Source organism: Atractosteus spatula, chromosome 18 (genome assembly GCF_055471065.1).
Source record: "Atractosteus spatula isolate fAtrSpa1 chromosome 18, fAtrSpa1.hap1, whole genome shotgun sequence".
NCBI lineage: Eukaryota > Metazoa > Chordata > Actinopteri > Semionotiformes > Lepisosteidae > Atractosteus > Atractosteus spatula.
Genome location: NC_142723.1, coordinates 18,930,750 through 18,953,110, shown reverse-complemented (window position 1 = coordinate 18,953,110; position 22,361 = coordinate 18,930,750). Strand labels below are relative to the sequence as shown.

The window sequence follows — 22,361 nt, the reverse complement described above, 5'->3', positions numbered from 1 at the left end:
TCACAGATGCGACGCGCGGAGTGAAGAGCTGTTTAAGGTTGGTGGGGTTACACGTGTGTGGTGTTTGTGTTACCGTTTCCTAAACAGTTATCGCGTAAGTATTGTGTACAGAAATCATAAGAAAGTGCTCCCATAAAGCACATATAGAAAAACGCTGCCTACATTAAAACATATTTGCAATCAGAAAGGAGTAAATTCTGACTGAAGTGAATCTAATTTGTATGTTACACTTTATTGTCTGTGTCGAGTCGATAAACAAGCTTTCCATTTAGACTAGGGTGATGTACTGTCGTGACATCCTGTTTAACTTGTCTGCCATATTAATGTATGCCATTATGCAGTTTTCTGTTACGCACGGATGTATAGTATACTATGGTATTGCGTAAAAAGTACATGCCTGCTCGGATTTAAAAATGAAAAATAGTCTTGAACGTGAGCGTTGAACACCATGTTTATCGTGAACTTAGAAATGCTTAAGTGTCTGCGGCTGCTTGTACTTTAATCATGTACGCCTCGCGAACGGTTCCAATGGTTATTTCACAGCATGGCGGCGGCTCGAGAGTGTAAGAGAAGAAGCAAGAAACAGTACACGAGCTGCCCTGCCAAGAAGCAGAGGAGCTCGCGGGAGCTGGAGGTGGGGATGCAGGGGATCCTCATTACCTGCAACATGAACGAGAGGAAGTGCACGGCAGAAGCCTACAGCTTGCTGAACGAATATGCTGATGAGCTGTATGGACCGGAGAAGGTGAATCTCTCGGGTTCATCCTGCCCCACTGTAATGTGAGGTTTAACTGGGGGTGCTTTTTCAGCCATAGTATTTCTGCCTTCTCCAGGAGTTTGTCCCGCTGTTTTAATTGACATAGTGTGTGAATACGTGGGCACAGGATTGCTCTGCACGTTTTGCCTTCTGTCATTTTTGCATGCTGTCTAGTTTACAGAAGAGGAAGAGGGGGACAGCGATGGGGAGGACTGGGGTGATGAAGATGATGCTGAGGCCGCCGTGAAGAAAGAAGCAAAACAAATCACTATGGCAACACAGAAGAGAGAGAGACGCTTCCAGGCACTGGCCAGTGGGGCGAACAACGTGGTTTTCATAAGGACACAGAACATAGGTGAGCGCGTGGTTGCTGCCACCCCCGAGAGGTCCCGGTCGTCACAGTCAGGGTCTCTGGCCTGCAGGCTGTAGGAATATGTGCTTATGTTTCATCAATTGCATTTAAATCATGAAGCAAAACATAATTATAGCTGGTTTGTCTTCTATTGAACTTCTAATCAAAGAGGGAATGGCAATCATTTTGCATAGGACAGGATTAAATTAAATTTTAGCCTACTGTCAAATTGTTCTTTACAAACCTGGAATTTTATAGCTGCTATAAAGTTTTGCACCAGATGCTTTTTTCATGAACCCAGTTGTAACCTACCACTGAGTAGAAGGTTCATAATTTCTAACTAAAGAGAGTTGTGAGATGTAGATTAAAAGTCAGCCATAACTGGTGTGACAGTGTGAGGTATAATCTTGCCCTACAGGGTTTATAGTCTTATAACATTGTTCCTTGTATCTGTGACAGAAACAAGCTTCTTAGTTATGAGTTTGTTCTTGCCTTTCTTTTTAAGATCCTGCCAAGCTGGTATACCACATTCTCCAAGACTTGCACACAACCAAGAAGAAGAAATCCCGAGTGATCTTGAGGATGCTCCCTGTGAGTGGCACCTGCAAGGCCTTCATTGAAGACATGGAGAAATACCTCACAACCTTTCTGGAGCCCTGGTTCAAGAGCCCCAGCCAGGGCACCTTTCAGATTGTCTTCAAGGCTCGGAACAGCAGTCATGCAAAAAGAGAGGAAGTCATTAAAGTTTTGGGAGGTAGGTAGTTGTTCTAATCACTGTATTTTGTTGTTAATAATAATAATGACTTTAAACTAACATATAGGTAACAATTTGTTACCTATGCCCAAAAAGGAGGGTCTTTCTCCATTTCCCAAGTCCTTGACTATTCTTCACTCATAGCGAATTCCCAGTGGACTTGTCGAGTGCTCTCTGGGTATGCAGACTGCACCTAATCCTTCGTGCCGTGGGAGTGGGACTTTAAATCTGTTGCAGTATAGTTACAGGTTAAGTAACCGGGACGATGAGCAAAAAAAAAAAATGATCGTACATGCCAATTTAGAATAATGACAAGTAAAAAAGACAATACAATAATACAGGGGAAAGCTGGAAGACAGTTTTTCAAGTTATTGACTGTTTTATGTGTGTTTCTCTAAGACGCATTGTTGCAGTTTATTGCATCTCCTCAGATCTCGAGGCAAAGCTGTGGCTGCTGTAAGTTGGATTGGTAGGCTTGAAAATGGGTTTATTTCCTCTAACCATTTTATATTTTTGTAGGGTTGGTAGGGAAATTGAATCCTAAGAATAAAGTGGACCTCACCAACCCTGAGTACACCATCATCATCGAGATCATTAAGACTGTGTGCTGCGTGAGTGTGGTGCAGAACTACGTCTTGTTCAGGAAGTTTAACGTGCAGGAAGTGATCAAAAACGATGAGAAGAAAGAACAGACGCAGCCAGCTGAGAGCTGCGAGGGCCGACTCCCGGAAGCAGAGCAGAGGTCAGCTGAGGACAGTGAGAAGAGAGAACGGCAGGGAGGGGGAGAGGGCGCTGCAGATCCCCAGCGCTCACTCACCAGTGCGCACTGACACTTCCCACCCTACAGGTACACTTCAGACCTCCTGTCTTGTAGTAGAGTAATCCAGTGTAAACTTTGTGCTTTGTGTTTTAAAATGTGCTTGAAGTTCTCAGAGTGTTCCTTGGTGAGAGTGGAGCTCCTACTCAACACAATCGTGGGTGGTTAGGAAAGAGAACGTCTGCATAGTAAGCAGTCCATCAGAATCAGGACCTGTTATGAGATCCTAGCAGATGGGTGAAAATGAGAAATCTGGAATGGGAAAATGTTATACTGTCCCAGTAGATGTGCAACAAAGGTAATTAAAATAACTCAATTGCACTGCAGTTAGAACAAATGTTTAATTACAGAAGCAGTATCTTCTTTAGGTGAATTTGCTAAAATGTTTCACAGTAGATTTCCATAAGAAAATGAGTGAAAATGTTTGTGATATGTGTGTTGTTTAAACTGTATTTAGGTCTTAAAATAATGTAGAATAGAGTGGATCCAGTTCATCTTCAAAATTAGAATTTGTTTCACTGTGAATCTGTTATACATTGTCCTTTTTTGTTCCAGGCATTGACTTATGTCTCCTAAATTTTCAAGATTTTATTTTGCAGTAGAAACCCACTCAGTCCTTGATTTTGGACATTCTTTTTTTTGAAGTCATGATATTGGATTGCTTTTGGCTTTGTAGTTCTTTTTATCTGCTCTTTTTGAGCACATTATGGGTTTTTCTACTTGGTGTTTGAAATCATTCTTCTTCAATTTGGATAAACTTGTTAGTGCTCTTTCAGTGTTGATAAAAGTCAATCCTTTTTTTAAGCATTAGCCAAGCAGCCTGTTTTTACATGACTACAATTTTCACTTCTTTTATGATTTGACTAATTTTTAATTAATAATAGGAATTGTTTTAAGAGTGAATATGGTACTTCATCTAATGGATAAACTCTCCCTATCACTTGCTGTATTTCAAACTACATGTTTTTGAAAACTCCATACAAATTTGTCATACAGATAACAAAAATGTAAAATGGTTTCCAGAGGTTTGTTTTACTGCGTGTGAAGTGTTTTCTTGTGTAATTGCTGTTGTCTTGCTGGGGCGCTGGTGTAATGGGTGAAGATGGCCACAGGAGGGAGTGTGTTGCCATCATTGATAATTGAGCTTGAAAATAAAAGCAAGCTGTAACAATGAAATAACAGCCGTGAAAATTGCGGGCACTTATTTGCCTAGAGAAATGGAGGTCATCTTAACTCACTCTTCATCTGCTGAACTGAGATAACTCCCTGTCATTGTCACTCACATTTAAATTAATGAGAGGAAGATAACTGCAGTAGGTTTGTGCCACCAATGGTAATTTGATAAGGAAAGCATCTAATTGGCATGTCTGCCTGGAAATCTGTTTTCCTTGCTAAATTAATGTAAATGAACAAGTTAGTGCAGTGAAGTATATTAAAGACATACCACCATTGAAGCATGTCTGTTCTTGAAATTTCCATTTCAGACTCCATCTGCGTGCCCTATTGCCAGTCAGTGTGTCTTCCTCCTTCAGCGCACCTTAACAACAACAGCCAGTCTGTCCGGAATTAGCCCAATCATGGAGCAGATCTGGGTCCGTTACGGAAGAGTACTGCCAGATTTGCTGGCGACACACTGCAGAGCCTGCATGTACCTTGTACCACACAGCAGCTCTTCACACCCAGCAGGCTGAAGCAGAGGTCCATTTGTCTAATGAGGCTTGTGGGTTGTGTCCTCCAGGGAGCCTGCGGGCCCACGTCACTGGGGCTTCAGTCACACGCCACTGCTTACTGGTGACGCGGCCTGTCCTGTCCACTCATTACCAGGCTGGAGTACAGCTTGATCAGGTCCAGGGTCCTTTTGTCTGTTTCCCAGTCTCTGTCCACTAACCGTTCTGTGCATGAGACCTTGGAGGTACTGCATTCCCAGAAAGCACACAGATTTATGAGCAATTTCAAGAAATGAATGCTGTACAATAGCACACAAATCACACCAGAATTTAAACTAAATTATATGCTGATATAATGTATGCTAAAAGCTTTAGGGAAAAGATAAGGCGTAAGTGTAATTTAAAGTTGCCAGTCTCTAATGCAGGGATGGACATTCGTGGTCCTGAGGGTTGATTTTTAACAAGCTTAATCAGCTCATTACTGGTTTAATGGGGCCAGTTTAACAGCTTCTTCCAGCTTTTCAGGTGCCGGTGCTTTGAAGAGATCTAGAAAACCTGCAGACATGCCAGCCCTCCAGAACCAGGACTGCCCACACCGGATGGGTTTGAGCAATCGGTTCCACTGACAGCTGCTAGACCCAAGGAGGCTCTGTTGCCTTTGGCAGAGTAAAGACACTGAGCAGAAGATCAAGACCTGGGCTATACTCATGCAGTTCTTAAAACAACCCTGGTTACTTAAAATGAAATGTCATTCCTCTGTCTGTTGACTTCACAGTGAATTTTGCAGGGAAATACCTGACAAAGACTTCAGCAGGACTCAGTCAAGGTTTTTTTTGTTGGTCTGTTGAAGCAAGATTTAAGCTCCCATCTCCTCTGCAAGTCTCACTTTCTGCTGTGATTAGGGCTAATTACCAGGGCAGAGACTATTAGATTATGGTATGGGTTCTGCTTAAGTAGGAATTAGAATGAATGCATTATACCGGACAGAAAGAACCTATAACGTGGTAATTAAAACTGGAAAGAATGCATTCTTTTGGTTCCTCACTATAAATAAGCATTATTAAATGGCACTGCTATAAAATGTTCCTGACATGTAAAACTACATTTATGCAGGTTTGGTATTAGGTTTGTATGCAAAGCAAATAACTTCCTTATTCTTGTTAAGCGGCGGTGATGGGGTAGAGGTGCAGCGATGACCGCAGTTCAGCTGAAACCAAGGAAATATTGACCCTGGGAGGCAGGAGCGGGTTAAGAGTGCAGCCGCTGGTGGACCTACATTGTCTCTCTCTTTGGGAAAGGACAGCCATAGCAGGAAATTGCACCAGTGGGTGACTATAGCACATGGAAGCGTGGGAGGGATAATGACAGACAAGGCAGTTCCACCCAGCTGTTCTAAAACCAGAGTCAGTGCCACCTCTCCCTCTATACTGTAGACACTATATAACTCTTACATACTGTACATCGCTTCTCGCATTTATTCACAACTATCCTGCCTCCACCTTCGCTGCTGCCCCCGGTTAACTCCTCTCCCTGAGCCGGGGGTTGAGCCTGGCACTTCAAGCCAAAGCTGAAATACACGTTCACAAAGCAACCGATTCTTGGATGTCTTTACTCCTCGTGAAACACTCTTACACCAGTGTCTGCTATTAGAACATCTTGTTAATTATATAATGTTACAGAGCAGTGTAACTTATTCTACATCCCCACAATCCCTGTGTGTAAAAATGTCTATTTTAGTAACACTTTTTCAACATGTTGTGACTTGTGCTCTGCGTTGTGCTGTGGTTTCCGAGTCGGTCCTGACTGTGGACCTGGCTGTGCCCCCGCACTTGACAGAGGAGAAACCGCTGGTCTCAGGGGCTTCTCCACGTGGGCAGTTGTTGTGAAGTGAAATCTGTAAATCTCTCTGTGGCAGACTGTTGTAAGGGTTACTGTTGCAAATAAAAGATTAGACTTAATATCTTTAAATGTTGGGTCCTGGGAAACAGTAAGGTGAAAAGTGCTCTTTCATTACAGTGTGGAAAACAAAAACCTGTCTCTCCGAGCTCTTCCTACACTTCTATTAACACAAGCAGGCCGCCCGGTTCCTCACTGGCATCAGTACGAAGCCCTTGCAGTGTCTCCAGCAGGTGTTTGGGCGCTGGTCTGCACCTGGAGGCTGAAGCGCTGCTCCCCCCTCTTCTGCCACAGCCACTGTGCCCCCCAGCACGTTGTCTTCCAGCGTCGGCCAGATTTTGCTGGATCGTGCGCAGCTTCATTTCGTAGCCTTCCTGCATGCACTACTTCCTTAGGCTTGGCAGCCTTGTGACCTTTTGATCCCATATGATGATGATGATATTTTTTCGTAGCTCTTGACCAAATTGATATCTTGATGTTGTGCTGAAAATGTCACGCGGGGAGGTGAGGTGAGACGCTGTCTTTTTACCCCCCAGTCTGTAGCCATCTCTCCCTGCTGCTGGAGGTCTTCTCCCTGTGTGCATTTCCAGATAGTTCCCTCCAGCTATAAGGGCTTTGTCATGCCTCCAGCAGGATCCTCCCCCTGCTAATGCCTTTCCGCAGGTTGACAGGATATGTTCTAGGATTGCCGGCTTCCTGCTGCGTGTGCAGCTTGCGTCTTGTTTTACCCCCCAGCTAACGAGGTCTGTGGACTGGTGGGGCGTCATCCACACTGCAGAGCAGCAGTCCCTCGTCTCCATAGACCCACGTGATCTTGTCCATCTCCCTCCCTGCCTCATCCCAGCCGCTGGGGCCCCCCGGAGTCAAGGCCAAGCCGCAGCAGAGACTGGCAGAGGACTGGTGGTGACAGTAGCCGTTGTCGCTGGGACGGGCGAGCGGCAGTAGAGCAGGCGCCGCCGGTGGTGGCCATTCCACCTGCAGCGGAGCGGGAGTGACTGCAGCCGTCGCCACGAGACCAGCGGAGACGTAGGGCCGGCCCTGGCCCACGGCATAGCAACCTGACTCTTCTTTCGAGTACGTGGATTCAAAAGGAGATCCAAAGTGCTTTCATTTTCTCAAAAATAAAACAAAAACATTCCCAGTAAAATACAATTTTTTGAAGTGATATGAAACCTAAAAACAGATTACTGGTTGCAAAATTCCATCAGCACGTAGGGTCTAGAATGCGGGTACGTGTTGAACGGAATAATGATAATTGAATAACATTAAATGAAAACTGAAGACCCATTTCAATTTGGTATAATTATAAAGGTATGAAGTTGGGGTAAAGGTGACTGAATTTCTCCTCATTGTCTGAATCTTTCTCCCTCCAGTAAGCAGTGTTGAAATGTCACACAGACAGCAGGGGCTGGAAAGCATGCCGCTGTGTTATCAATGCTGATTAATTGTGCATTAATTGATGAGGGATTTGCATCACCCAGCAGTCTGCTATAGCCTGCCTTTTCAAACACAGTCTGCTCCTGCCTTCGTGATGTTTTAATTTACAGCCGAAGTCCTGCAGAAGTCACACCAGAGGTTTTTTCTGCTAATTACCCTTTCAGACCTATTTAATGCTGAATACAGATAATTATCCCTGCTCCCTGTAGCTCATGGGCATCCAACCAGTCAAATCTGTCTTTCAGGCTTTGTGGGGAGTAACACTTGTGTTAAAGGTCAGAAGTATTTGAAACAATGATACAAGCTCCAGTGGTACACATTCCCACATGACCAGACTCGCATTCATTATAGAAAGTGCAAACTGTTTCATTGACCTTTATGATCCACAGAGACCTTCTCTATTCCACTGGGCCATAAACGTGTCATTCCTTCTGTCCTTTTCTTCCATTTTTTTTGGCAACAGTCTCATTTTCTCTACTTTTGTGGAACAGTACAATGTGCTGCTCATAAATACCTGCAGTTTGGCAGTTTTTCCTTGACACTGTTGAAAATGTTACGGAGGATTTTAAAAGATTCAGTGAAATAATTGAATACACTATTGTTGCAGATCCGCCTTTAAATGACAGAGAGGTCTTTCCTAAAGGAAATATAACCGGAAGGGTAATCTCTGGGCCAAGGCTGAGGCTTGGACAATCCTGCCGTTATGAACTCAACTTCCCACCTTAATAAGGTCCAGAGCCTGCTGTGCTTACCTGGACTCACAGTTTGTCAAATCTCCCAGCTCCTTTCCCAGTGGTAGCCCAGCAGAACTCACTGTGGCGCTGACTGGTGGTTGCCTGGGTCTAGCAGAGAATGACATCCTCCTGTGTTCCGTACCGATTTACAGACAAACCGCGTGGAAACCACTGGCGACAGATCACCCAGCCGCATGTGTGCACTTAGTTCGACTCTAAAATGTCTAAAGGTTTTCACAAAAAGAAAATGTCATCACCTCAACTTAACAAAACCTGTAAAATGCAGCCAAAAATCCAGTCACAGTTATATATAATTGCTAAAATGTTAAAAAAATGAATAATCCTAAGAGCATTATAGGAGAACAAATATACGTTTGCAATGTTGATAATTCTGTGTGAAATAAACTTCTGATCCTTAAACATTTTCGAGAGATTTAAAGTATGTTCATCAATCTCATCGGTTAGAAAGCTGCTTTTTCTGGCAGGAAATAGCCAGGGCCTAGGGCTTACATTCAGTCTTAATACTAATGAGAGATTTCTATAGCATCAAAAATACTGCACAAACCAATACCAAGCAGTCTTATGACACACCTCATGACAAAAGGCAGGGCAAATCAGTGGATAATATTCGGAAGCAATCTGAAAACCTGTATTTACTGGTATTGTACATCCAGTACCACAGTTTCCTAGCAACAGAGGTGTTTTGATAGATACTTCCTCATATTCATTTTAAACACCAGAGGATGAATCCACTGTAGAGATTGATAAAAGCATTTTAATAATAATAATAATAATTTGCTTAATATAAGTTCCACTTAATTATTTTCATGCCATTAATTATAAATCTATTATTGGCAGCAATTGACCCAAAGCAGTTGTAAGAAACAAACTAATTTTATATAGACTTATACAGTATAACTAACTTTATTTAGAAACAGTCAGTTGCAACAGCAACTTAGTTTCCTATATGCGTTAAAGGTCTAGTTACATTGAAGTAACTCATATTTACTGTATTTTTTTCTTTGAAGCTATGAAACCAGATAACGGAAGGTTAACCAGAGGGATAGTCAGATAAAATCAAGCAAACATTTCTTGAAGGGAGAATAGTAGTATCTGTGAAGACTGGGATGAAAATTGATGAGTGCTGCTGAGTCATTGACCTCAGAGGTTGCTACTCATTATTGTAGTCAGAAGAATGATAACAGAGTCTAATCATATAGCAGCTCGTTCATTTACAGGTGGAATGTTCTGCTCACTGGTTACAGCTTGTTTGTATAAACCATCAATAGTTCATTGAGTGGTTAAGGAAATTGTTGGACACTTGTACTTGCAGCAGTACAGTAGAAAAACTAAGAACACACTTCTCGTGTAGTTATTTCAGTTTTTGATACACTAATTCCTGGAGTACATACATCATTTAAAACTGAACAAAATCTGACATCATTGCAAGAGGTGAATACATTTGGGAGGCACTGTCCAGTATATGAATAAATACTAATTAAAAACAGCATATACTTTTAAAGAAATATGCAGTTGCATAATGTAACTGTAAAGGATACAGCTCAAGTGAGATATGTAAGTCAGATGGACATGTATGCTATTTGTTATAAAGGTTTTCTTCCTTTATTGCAGAGATCAAGTTTTGATACTAAAATCAAATCTGACAATATACCAGTTTCTAAGATGGCGAATGATAGAGCCATTGTAAAATAAAAATAAAACATGTTTGTTTATGTAGTGTCCAGTGATGAAATGTATTTAACACTGATAGAAAAGTGTAATACTATCTTTAAAATTCATATCTAAATGATTGCAGTCCCCATAGAGCAATGAAGCACAGCTAGAGGATTAAATGAACAATGACTTACAAAAGACAAGGTATGTTCATATTCTACATATACTGTAGAACATAATATACTGTATATAAGGATTCACATACATGTCTGTATAGAAATGCACATTTCTTTTAGCAGTGAAAAAAATGTAAATGGCCTTCATTTAAACGAAAATCCAGGCTTAATGAATATCCCACAGCAAAATGGTTTATAAAGTGATTTTATAATGAAGAATGTTTATCAGCATTTTACAGCTCTTCATTTTTTATTTATAACAATCCATGCAACACAGCAGGTGCTCACAGTGCCAATATTGATTCTTCAATTTATTTCTCAGTCTCCCTAGACCTCAGGCTTGTTGAGAGTCAAAATAATCAAATGATACTTTTGATTAGGGTGGAAGGGATTAAGAATCTTGGATGATGATGTTTTTCTGCACGAAAGATTGCATATTTTTTTCTATTTGTTATACTGAATAAAACCAAATGTGGTAAATGTTTTTATTGTGATAAAAATACACCCACAGCCCTTGGGACCTGTTCTTTGCTTCACACAATGAAATGGTTATAATTGAGAATATGCAGGTACAATTTCTTATGCAGTTTGTATTTTCCACTAGTTCACATGTGATTTTTTTGGGAGGGATCGTAAGATTAATGATTGTTAATTTTCTTTCAGGAAAAAAGAGAATTGCTTCAGTATTTCATACCCTTAATCGTCATAGACATGAAACACAACTATGAAAATGGTGAATAATTGATAAGGGTTCAAGAAATATATATTTTTTTACAGAAGAGAATATCATTAAAATCCATTGTTCCTTTGTTTTAAAGGAAATGTGTGCATACAGTACTTACACCTTCAAACATTTCAGAAGACAGTAATCAGGTTTACTCTGTATACAGCAAGCTGACATTAGTAAACCATCGGAAAATATTGCTGCTCTCATGGCGGCAGCTCTCTGACCTTGTGGAGCCCCAGGGTGTCAGAGGCTGCTGCCTCTGCCTCTAGGCTACGCTGATGCAGTGATCTCCCTTTGCAAACACTGCTCCAGATTTACATATGGTGCCTCCAGATGTGCTTTGCCCTTTGCTGCTCTCTCTTCTTTCACACGGAAAGTTTGATTTTGATTTGATTTGTCATTTGTTAAGAGAATTAAATAGGAGCAATTAAATTTTTCTAACCACAGGGACAAACATTTTAGACACGATTTCTACATATTGCACAGCACCGTTTGTGTTTCTTAGTCGCATCACAAGAAGTGAGATCGTTCTTATGATCTCTTCCCAGTCCTCAGCTAATCCTCATGTTTTAAATCACGGTGAAACAGATTCCCCCTTATTCCATTTACACCTTTTTCAGATGGGTGCAGATGTAGCAAAAATGTAGACCAAAAATCTGTAGACTTAAGAAAGTGTATTTTATTATTATTTTTGGTCTATTATATAGAAACAATAATCAGAACTAAAGAAGAGATTTATGGTAATAGGGTACCAGAAATGGTCAGCATGGATTCAGAAAAGTACGATTGCAAAGGCTGTAGGCACCCAGGTTGCATGTATCTGGATAAAGAACAGGTTGATGGTGAATACAGACAAAGGGTGAAGACCGAAATCTAGGTGATAACATTTATGGAGTACCATATGGGCTTGTATTAGGACCACTTATCTCTTCCTAATTTATAATAAAGTAAAGACACACACTACACTACACACAACATCAACATACTGTACACATTTCTCTACGGACATGTTCACAGACAAGGTGTACCAGAGACCTCTGTCTAGACCACCCAGATATTCCCAGACTGCTACCAAGTACTCGACTTTCACATTATGCCTACAGAGGCCAAAATAAAAGCTGCCTTCTAAACTAAATGTAAGACTTACGTGACTTCTCCTATATTGCCAGTGCTGTACTCAGACCATGACTATTCTTTAGCCAAGTTTGCTATATCAGAATTGTCCAGAAATGTAGTAGCGTTTAACTTAGGAATGAGCACTTAAGTACCTGATCCTTTCTGTTTTGAATTCCACTGAGATCAAACAAGGAAATGTTGGCACCTACAGGAATCAAACACAATGATTCACAAAGCTGAGCTAAGCAGATTGATTGCCTTTTCAGAAACAGCTGGATGATCGTTGAATGAATAAGCTACAGCTCTGTGTAGTTGCCCAAGCACAAACAGCACAGCGACACTCGTCACATACAATACGTTTGTGCTACATTTGTGCTGTTGAATGTAGGCACTATATATTCCTTTCAGGAAGGAAGGCAGCACAGATGTAGCACAAACAATGTTGTGTTGTTTGTAGGGAGAGCAACTTCATGCAGCTATTAGCTACTAGCGACTTACTGTAAAGTGGAATATGGAATTAATTTTTGATCATTCATAACCTTTCTTGAGTTCTTTTGCTTTGGTTCCATATACCGTGATCATAGCCAGTGTCCATAAAGTCCAGCTTCTTAAAGTATAACGTAGTACAAAAAGCCATGAGAGCAATTAGCACTCTTGACACGTGTGCAGTTTATGACACAGCGATTACATAGTGATTATCATGCAACTGGACTGAAGATAAAATGTTCATTACACATTGCTACAATAAAATTCTTTGACACACAAAATCTATCATTGGACACCTTGAAAGTAGATAAGTTTATGTTTGTCATGTTAGTCCTAAGAAATATGATTAATTCATTTTGTGTTCATGCAAAGAAACTCAAGAAAATCTTTATCGTAGAAAGAAAATAGAAGTCAAACTGAATTTTTTTGTGCATTGAAACTCATAAGTGCAGGATGTGTTTATAAGCAGAGATACATTTCTTAACTATATTCTTTTTACAGTGTAAAGTTTATGCTTCTTCAATATAATTAATATATCTGTGCATTTATCTTTTGGACATATTTGTGAATCCAGATGTGCTGTATCATAAGGATAAAAATGTATGTGAACTCCAGATTTTTCAACATTTCTGATTAAATGAAAACAACCTTATTTCAATTAACACTTTTTGGAAAGGTGAGTCTGAAGGCTAATGCTTAGCCTATCTACATTTCAGGTATATCTACTGTAATACAGAATGAAGGCAGCCACAGCAACATTGTGATTTCCTTGCAACCAAACCAAATGCTTGTTGACTGGCCTTGTAAATGAGATGATTCATACACAGTAATAAGCAGTTCTGCCTTCATTATTTTCACAACCACACCAGTTGTGTCTTGACATATTTTAAATCCGCCTGTATTTGCCATGAATGTGTCATAGATGGAAAACAAAGAAGTCTTTCAAAATCCCCAAATCTATTCATTGTTGTAGTAAGGTATATTCTCTCAGACATCTGCATTCACTGGCATCTCTTTCTGAATGAATCCTGCTTCAAAAGTCTTTCCTTTTATAATGTTCAACAGTTAGCTTCTGCTGATACAGCACAATGTGAAGTAGATTCAGACAGACAAAAGGGATTCTTCTATATTGTTAACTATAATCAGGTTCAAAACAGGATTTTCAATGTTATACAATACTATTTATATTCAGGTAGTCTCAATCACACTCTTCAAACAGAAAAATATTTTGCTTTTTGAATCATGTGGCTCTTTTATAGCTAGAGTACTCTTATTAAACAAATCAGCAGCATTTTGAGGCTGAGGAATGCCTATTCCTTTCCTACTAGTTGTGAATAAAATGATCATTACAAGTAAAAGACAAAACTTGCATTTGAGTCACCTGTCAAATAGCCAGAAACCCAGGAAAGTTTGTTGCAAAGAAAGATGTGGTTTATTTGAGTATTTTAAAACCTCAGAATTCTTGGTTTCTAAATCGTTATGTTTATTTGACAAACATGAATTCCCAGGGCTATGAATATTTTCCAAATATTGCTTCCTAAGAGCAATTAGTAAGCAAAGTCTCCGAAGCCAGTGTCGAACTTGTCCTTTGCGTGCGTCAGTTTTACAGTGGTTTCAAGTTAAACAGCGAAGTCTTAAACAGGATACCCTAAATATGAAAAAAAAAAGTAATTTTTCATTATCCACAGCCAAAATGTGGATTAGTGAGCATCTTTCAACTGAGATGCTTTGAATACAGGAGGTTGGTAACTTTCTAAGTGATCTTAACAGTCTTACCTGACACACCCTTTCTGAACTTTCTCTCATAATCCCTCTTTGGCCAAACCAATCAGAGAGCAGGAGTGATCTGCGACTGACAGCCATAATGGCAGAAGGATTAAGGTTTTCACAGTAGCAGTACAGAGCAAGCTGCTTTTTGTTACTGGTCTGAAAGAAGGTGAGCTTTGTAGCCCGGCTCTAACATGGGGTTAATGTTGCCTGTGTCTGTGGCACAGATGGGGAGGTATGAAACACAATTTGTGTTCTCTGCCCTTTAATCTCCCCTTGTTCCTTGTGTCTTCTTTTATAGCTTGGCTGGGCTTTCTTCTCCCCGCCTGAAGGGAGGAATAAACAAGGACCTCTGGGAGAAGCAGTGGAGGGTTTGGGGGAGGGGGTGAGGGTTAGTGGGTGGGGTTGCAGCCTCTTATAGCTGAAATCTGAGAGAACAGGGAGAATTCCAAGTACAGAATGAAAATCAGCTGAAACAGAATGAGATTCATTCCAGTTAAGAAAAAAACACCTTTATAAGTACAGTACATGCTGATATACACTTCTCAAAAGGAACACCTTGTGTGTTTGGCGAGTGTTGAAGGTTGCTGTGATTTATGGGAGTATAAATATGGATTGGCTTTCACCATTCTAAAAAGCAGAATCATTTAAAAACACTCCCAATTTAATCTCCCATAAATAACGTAAAAGTCAGCAGTCACAGCTGTGTTCCTGATATCAGAGCCTATCAGGAGGGCCTAGTTAACTTAGATCAGAGAAACCAGTGGTGAAACTCGTTTCATGAGAAGATAATGTCTCAATCACACCCTTCAAAACCATGTACCTCTGCCTGTTAACAATGATGAAATGGTGTACTTAGAGTGATAAAAAAACATTGCTGCACAGTATTAAATAATTTACTAGATTACAGCATTTTTAGAGTAGTTCAGAATCTGAGGCAAACCAGAGATTATCCTGTATAAGAATTACAGGAAATATATCAGTGAAAATTAGGGAAAACTAAACGACTGATTGACTTTTAAACCATAAAGTATATATCTTTGTATTTCTTAAAAATGAATTGAATATGTCTCTAATACAGGATCAGTCTCAATTCTGCAGAATACTAATGCGACCAGATGTTTTTCATGCAATGTCTTCCCCATTGCAGCAAAAAACTAAATCCATTGTTTGGTTACCACTGCATATCCTCATCTGAGACAGGGAACAATTACACTGATGATTGAAAATGAGAAAAAAAAATTCAAGAAGCAGCATACATACAAGGTAAGAAAGCTGTTTTCTGTTTATTCCACTCATAACGTCCTTGAACATTACTGGCCAGAGGGAATACAGTTCATTCTGAAGAGCTGCTTAGTGTTGCCAGAAGCTTTTCTGCTCAGAATTGTATTGAACTCTATGTCTTTCACATTCTCCCAAACACGTCATATTAGAAACCTGTGTAGTCTTGAAGACTAGCACAATTGAGTTTACTTCATGAATAAATGAATAGGTCTTTGTGCTATACAAAAATAGAACTGTTTCTGTAGAAAGCTTGAAAATACCAACAGCTTTTATCATTTATTTTGTAGCAGGACTGAATAATATGATGGTGTTTTAAAATTTTATCCTTCCATAAGTTTGACAGTTTTCCTTAAAGCTGTTTGTGCAGTACCTATCACCCAATATATTTACAGAATTTACAGAAAATTTTCCAGAAGCCTTTGAAAATCCTCTTGAGTCCTTGTCAGACATGACAATGATAAATGAAAAATACTGGTAAAATTACAGGAATCAGTGGAAATCAATCAGAGAAAAGTCTTAAGCATGATGTTTTTCTGAAATAGAAAAATAAAAACAATTCCTCCGTAGGGCATTTGCAGGAGTAAGAAGTAATTCCAGGTGAATGTTGTGTTAGGTATTGCTGCCCTGTGAAAGTCCTGTTTGTAGACCTGCTTGTTCTGTCAGCCCAGGTCGTCCCCATGCTCCTCCTGGAGGCCGCCATCTTCGTACAGCTGCGGTGTCACAGGATCCAGGAGCTGGATTTGGAGATAGTGTCTCTCTGTGACCACACCTCCTGGCACATCACAACAGTTTGGGCTGTAGAGTCACTGGTGTGCAGCATGCTGTGTCCTGTTGTGTAGTCATCTTAAATATCCGACCATTTTCTAATCACAGTACCCAGTACTGGGTCACGGGGGAGCTGGAACCTACCCTGGCAAGCAATGAGCACAGGGCAGGACACACCTCGGACGGGACGCCTGTCTCACCCCAGGGGTTTTCCCAGAAGCCAATTACCCTACCAGTATGATTGTGCAGAGGAGGAGGAAACCGAAGCACCTGGAATAAACCCACGCCAAACACGGGGAGAGCATACAAACTCCACGCAGACAGCACCCCAGGTCTGGGACTGAACCCAGGGTCCCAGTGATGCTGCTCCTTCTTAAGTATCACTAATAAGTATTTGTTTGTCCATGTCTGAGTCTGACTCATTACTCTGTTGCCAGAGCTGCGCACCTCACTCTTCTCACATGCCTCACGTATTACCTACCTACTTACTACTCAGGTACTCAAGCGGCAGTTACAGTTGAGACAGCCTGCTCTTGCGTTTGTCTTATGCAAACAGACTGCTGCTCATACTACCTGCAACAGTGTACAATTACAGTAGCACGTGTAACTATAACGTTAGGGCTGATTTCAACTTCAATCATTTTTAATACCAACTTTGGCAGAATTCCAAAGAAAGATACAAGTGTACGCTAGAGATTTTATTTGCTGTGTCATGCAAAGTCTCCTTTATAAGGAAGTGCTTTAACTGATAATATGTGATGAGATTTCATATGAATGAAAGACAGAGTATTGGACTTAGCTCTTCAAAATTCTAAGCAGCTACTTTGGAGGAGCAACCTGATTTTTTAGGCAGAGTCCGGATGCCTTCCTTTTCCCAATGATCAATGTGACCAGGCTGAAAGAAATATCAAGGGTCTTAGAAACATTTTCTATCCTCCTCCTGATTTGTTCTTGTATGTTTATCAGCTTCATCCCTGAGTTGTTTTGAAAGCTCTTTGGTCTTCAGTGTTACAGTTTTGCTTGTGGTAAAAGTAACTGACTGAGGGAACATGAAAGGATAGGTGCATGTATTCTGAAATCACAGGCACCACTACTATCACTGCACTCAGACCGATACTTTTACAAATTTCCGTAATTTTATTTGTCTGTCGAATTCTTTTGTTTTTTTGTTTTTACATTGAAAGTGTCATGACTGCAGGCTTCAAAGCAACCAACTGTAAAAAGTGTGCAAGGGGCTGAATACGTTTGCAAAGCACTTTTTTATGAAAAGCTTATAGATGAAAAATCTTTAAGTGTTTAATACCTAAGCACACCAGGGGGATTTCTGTACATGGTATAAACACAAAAACACAATTATTAGCATCAAAGAATGATGCACTGAAAACAAGATGTTTAGCTTAATATTATACCCTTCAGTAGCGTTTTTGCTTTTGCTTTGGTCAGAAAATTTCCCATTGTGACATACTAAACTGAACATGTTTCAAATACATCAGGTGTATTTATCGTATCCTTTTTATGTCCTTAAAAGTGTATGTGCAAAAAGTGTTTGTGACATTTGTAGTGATTTAATGTAAAAAAAGGCTTTTTATTCCAGTGCAAAAGAATTATCCTGTTTCATCAGCAAAAAATAAAAAACTTTCAGGCTGTAAGTATAGTTGGAGTTTACCTGCAGACATAAATTGTGGAGCAAATTGTACCAGAATCTTGAATAAAAAAAGAATAAAATCTTGAATTTCTTTTGAAATGTGGCCAACTTTTAAAGGCAAGTCATTCTGAGACTCCAAACACCATCTGTTCAGTTTGTTTTAAGATAATTGAGTTACGTATGGAACGCAAAAATATTTGAAAGTCCTTGTTTTTGATTTTTTATCTGAATAAATTTCTTTTATTTACTGTTTCCTCATGTTATCAAGCCTCCTATTGTTTTTTTAGAAGGTAGGATTTTATAGTTTGTACTAGCAGGACTATTACTAAATCTGACTTTTCAAATTAATTTTCCCCTGTAACTTTTTATCACACTATTTTAATATACAAAAGACTAGGCGGCTCTGATGTTCCCCACAGTACACTATTTCCATCACCTTTTCAATTTACTGCATCTTCCTTTATTTGCGCGTTTTCCAAGACTGAATCCGTGTCATCAGCTTGGGTGACTTCTGAAACAAGCCATCAAATTCAAGTCAGTAATTATTTTCTGGAGAAGTCCACATACTAACCTTTCCATTCTCCTGTGTGTTGGACCCCCCATTCGGCGATGTATCCTGTCATTTATACTTTCTCTGCGAGTAAGAGCTGGGTTATCAGCAAATTAGCTAAATGTGGAGGGAGTTCTGCTCCTGCAGCCTTTATGACAGTCTGCCACTGGGAGTTTGCCTATTAGTGTCACCGTTTTCCCAGGGTTTTACGATGTTTGGGCCATGCAATTATTTTATTTGTGCCACGGTTTCCCACTATTGTAAATAAAGTTCATCGTATCTCTCTGCGCTCTCCCACCCTTTACCATATCTTTACTCTGATTCTATTCCACTTTACCACGGTAGAACCCAGTACAGTATTCTGAGGGAAGTCAGCAGGCAGCCAGTAAGGTCCTGAGATGAATTTGTGCACATCCTCATGATGGGGCAATGACAAATCTTGGTAAATAAGAAAAGTCATTCCTATGAGATTTCAACAACAAACAATTTAAAATGGAATTACATTTTTCAAATGCATGGCAATAATATAATATTTTGTTACATGTTTTACTATTTATTAGTATTCTGATCTATTAATGAAAAAAGTTTCATCATAAAATTTCTATTTAGGAAAAGGACAGCTTGTTTTATAAAAGGTTAGTACATTTGTCCACTGCATACCTTATACAACAGCTGCTACTTGGGTTTTGTTTGACTTCTGCTGATGGAAGGTAAGGTGTACAGTGTTACTTGTAAATGTCTGAAGGAGGCACATTAAGAATCAATCCAAGCTCTCAGTGAAGCTGTGGGCTGACATCCTTTCATGACTGTTCACGAATGACAGTTCTTCAACACCAGGCTGGCAATGCTGAAAAATGCAATTGGTCAACGTTCTGCTGTTTTGGGGGGTAAAAGGGCTTCCAATCTTTTTTCACTACATAATCTAATATACATAATTCAATTAAAAAACAGTCATCACCATAGAACAATTTATATGTATGTATGTATATATATATATTTATTTATATTAATTTATATCTCACTTTAATCCTCAGAGACTAGTCATGCCCTGGTAGATGCTCTTTGTCATATACCTGTATAAGAGGATTTGTGAAACCAGCGAGTAATTTCAGTTTCAGTTTCAGAAAGGAATTTACATTCAGAATCTGCCATTGTAGAGTAACTGCAAACTGTTTCATCATGTTTTTTACCATCTCTGGAACGCCAGTACATATTTATTTACAGCTTAATTAAGCTTTATTGGAAGCATCGTTAGACCTTTAGTCATTAAAGGATGATCAGTGTTTTGGTCCTGTGGCTGTAGCTCTTTGGGTGCTCTGTAGTAACTAAGCCTCTGTTGTCTATTTTCTGCAAGAATAAAAATTATACATTTTTTTCTGCAAGGAGATGATTTGTATCTGATGTTTGACATCTCACCCATTTTAAATTGCAACCTATCGTTGCAAGAATATTTTTTTCTACCAAAAGTAAGAATATATAGGCCAATGTATTTTCCTAAGATGCTGATACTGGTTTTGTAAGTGGGATGATAACTCAGCTGCTACAGTAAGTCATGCTGTTATATGGGTTATGTACAGAATAAAGCAGACAACTAGAGGTTAGATTCAAGTTCCCCATTACAGTGTTATACACCTGCGAGTCAGGCCTGGGCTTTATCCAGTCCATTATTGCAATGTTTCCCATCTGGAGGAATCAGTCGTGTCGCGCAGGAGTCATGATTCAAAGACCCCTGCAAGAGACAAAGAAAAAGTATTCGTACGTAGGCACTAGAGTGTTTGAACACAACAGCGCACAAGCACTGCCAGAGACTGTGGTCCAGCTGAACTGATCAGCTCTTTCTTTCCATTTCCCAGATATGACAGAAGAACAAATATCACTACTTCTTATCAACTACTGCATCAACGTCTCTCCATATACTGTATGCTGTATAGAACTTTGGTACACAAATATTAAAATCTATTTTTAAAACGTACACAAATCTCCTGTGCAGACTGTTTTTAATGAGGTTTGTATTATTTCATTTGTTAACATGAATATTTTTACTCCAAAATGTAGCTTTTGGTAGTTTTGCAAGTGGCAAACATGATGTAAACAAGAATCTTAGTTCTAGAGTCATTCTTTCTAGTGTTATATGAAGTAGTGTCTGTCAGCTCTGGACTCACACTGTCCTTGTGTGCGTACTTTGATTTGTGTTCATTAAAGAAAGAAAAGTGTAAGACTTGAAACATCCGAAAATATTTGAACTTCACCTAGGAGCGTTCCTGTTGCAAGCAATTAGAAGCAGATCAATTTTGAAGTACTTTTGGAAGTGCTGCATTATTTCTTGCTTGACGGTTATAAAGTGTGGTGGCGATATGAACATGTTTGTGTGGCACAAGCAACAACAATGCATCAATATTTAATGAAGGTCAGAACAGATGCATTATATATACAATAAGTGGAATGTGATGCAGAAATGCTGCAATAACAAGTATAACAAAATAGAACGTGTGTTTTGCTAGGAACAGAGTATTTGGACTCCTGGATGTGTTCAGACTGTATATGAATGAATCTGCATACGCCCGAAGGACAACAGTCAGACCCGCTGCAGTGTTTTAAGGAAATAGTAGAGTTTATCTATGTTTGTTTGAAGAAGATTAAATTATTTTTGTTATACTTAAAAGAACACAATGCATAGAGGAGTGGTTTACCACAAAGAGGTACTCTGTTATGAATAAAATGATTAAATCAAATATTATCTTATTGAAAATATCACTTTTGAAATAACTGTGCAAGTGTCTCCATTTCTTAAGTGTTAACAGAAGTACCAGTCATGTGTTGTTATGGTGTCTTAATTATTGCCAGATGTAAACCTTTGAACAAGAATACAGACTTTTTGTGCAGATGCAAGATTCTTATATTACCAACAGATTTCTAACAAAAAATGAAAGCACAAAGGTTTTATTTTTCCTGATATGTTTCTGTTTTTAAGCTGAGATTTCTTAACTTCAAGCAGTGATGATGAGATTGTTGAATGATATTCCACCACACAGTATGTGGTTCATTTGCACTTGTATATGGTTTATTTTGGTATTTAAAAAAAATAACAACAACAACATCACGACACCACATTCTCACACGGAAGCGCACTCGCGCTAATCACACTCCAGCCCCGAGCACTTCTGCCAAACGACACCGCTCCTGCCAATCAGCCAACCACGACACTCCATCAATCAGCGCACCTTCCTCCTCTCACAGTACTTCAACCCTCCAGAACCCTCTGCTCTTTGCCTGGTATTGGCTGTTCTTCAGAGCTCCTACCTCGCCTTTGTAATCTAAACTGTCTCTTCGCTTTTCACGATACCAACCATGGAACTTGCTTTTGACCACGTTTCTTGCCTAGCCTTTGTTTGCTCTGGAAGCTACCTGCTTGTCTCTTGACCTCCTAAGGTACCGCACAGGGTCCATCCTCCTGATTGCTCAGTGGGTCATTCGTGACACTACACACTCTGTGTCCTATATTCAGAAGAATTGGAAAGTATTATATTCATATGATACAGTAGTATGATATTTTGACTTGTCCAAGAACTCAATTCCTGAACAGATAATAACTAAATGGAACATGATGGCAACTGAAAACTATTTCATGTGATAAATATTAAGCTACAGCAGAGACAACACTACTCTTTGTGTCCTGAGCTGGTTAGTGCGAGGCCTGTGCCAATCAGGGAGGAGGCTGAGGCGTGGAGCTGAAGGAGCAGAGCTAGAGGCAGCCCAG

The 22,361-nt window shown here is 39.8% G+C and overlaps 1 protein-coding gene across 4 annotated transcripts; it reads left to right on the top strand.

Moving 5' to 3' along the window:
- Window positions 1-5: 5 nt before the first annotated feature.
- On the top strand, window positions 6-6,305 carry thumpd1 (THUMP domain containing 1). 4 transcript variants are annotated; one of them, XM_088936552.1, is made up of 6 exons: window positions 6-37; window positions 544-745; window positions 932-1,112; window positions 1,615-1,863; window positions 2,383-2,710; window positions 4,865-6,305. In XM_088936552.1, exons 2-5 carry the CDS (start codon window positions 545-547, stop codon window positions 2,691-2,693), a joined length of 942 nt encoding a protein of 313 aa, XP_088792678.1. In that variant the 5' UTR covers window positions 6-37; window position 544; the 3' UTR covers window positions 2,694-2,710; window positions 4,865-6,305. The 4 variants fall into 4 exon arrangements, with proteins under 4 accessions (XP_088792678.1, XP_088792677.1, XP_088792676.1 ...); XM_088936551.1 differs by having other exon boundaries at window positions 4,165-6,305; XM_088936550.1 differs by lacking the exon at window positions 4,865-6,305 and having other exon boundaries at window positions 2,383-4,139.
- The last annotated feature ends 16,056 nt before the right edge of the window (window positions 6,306-22,361 follow it).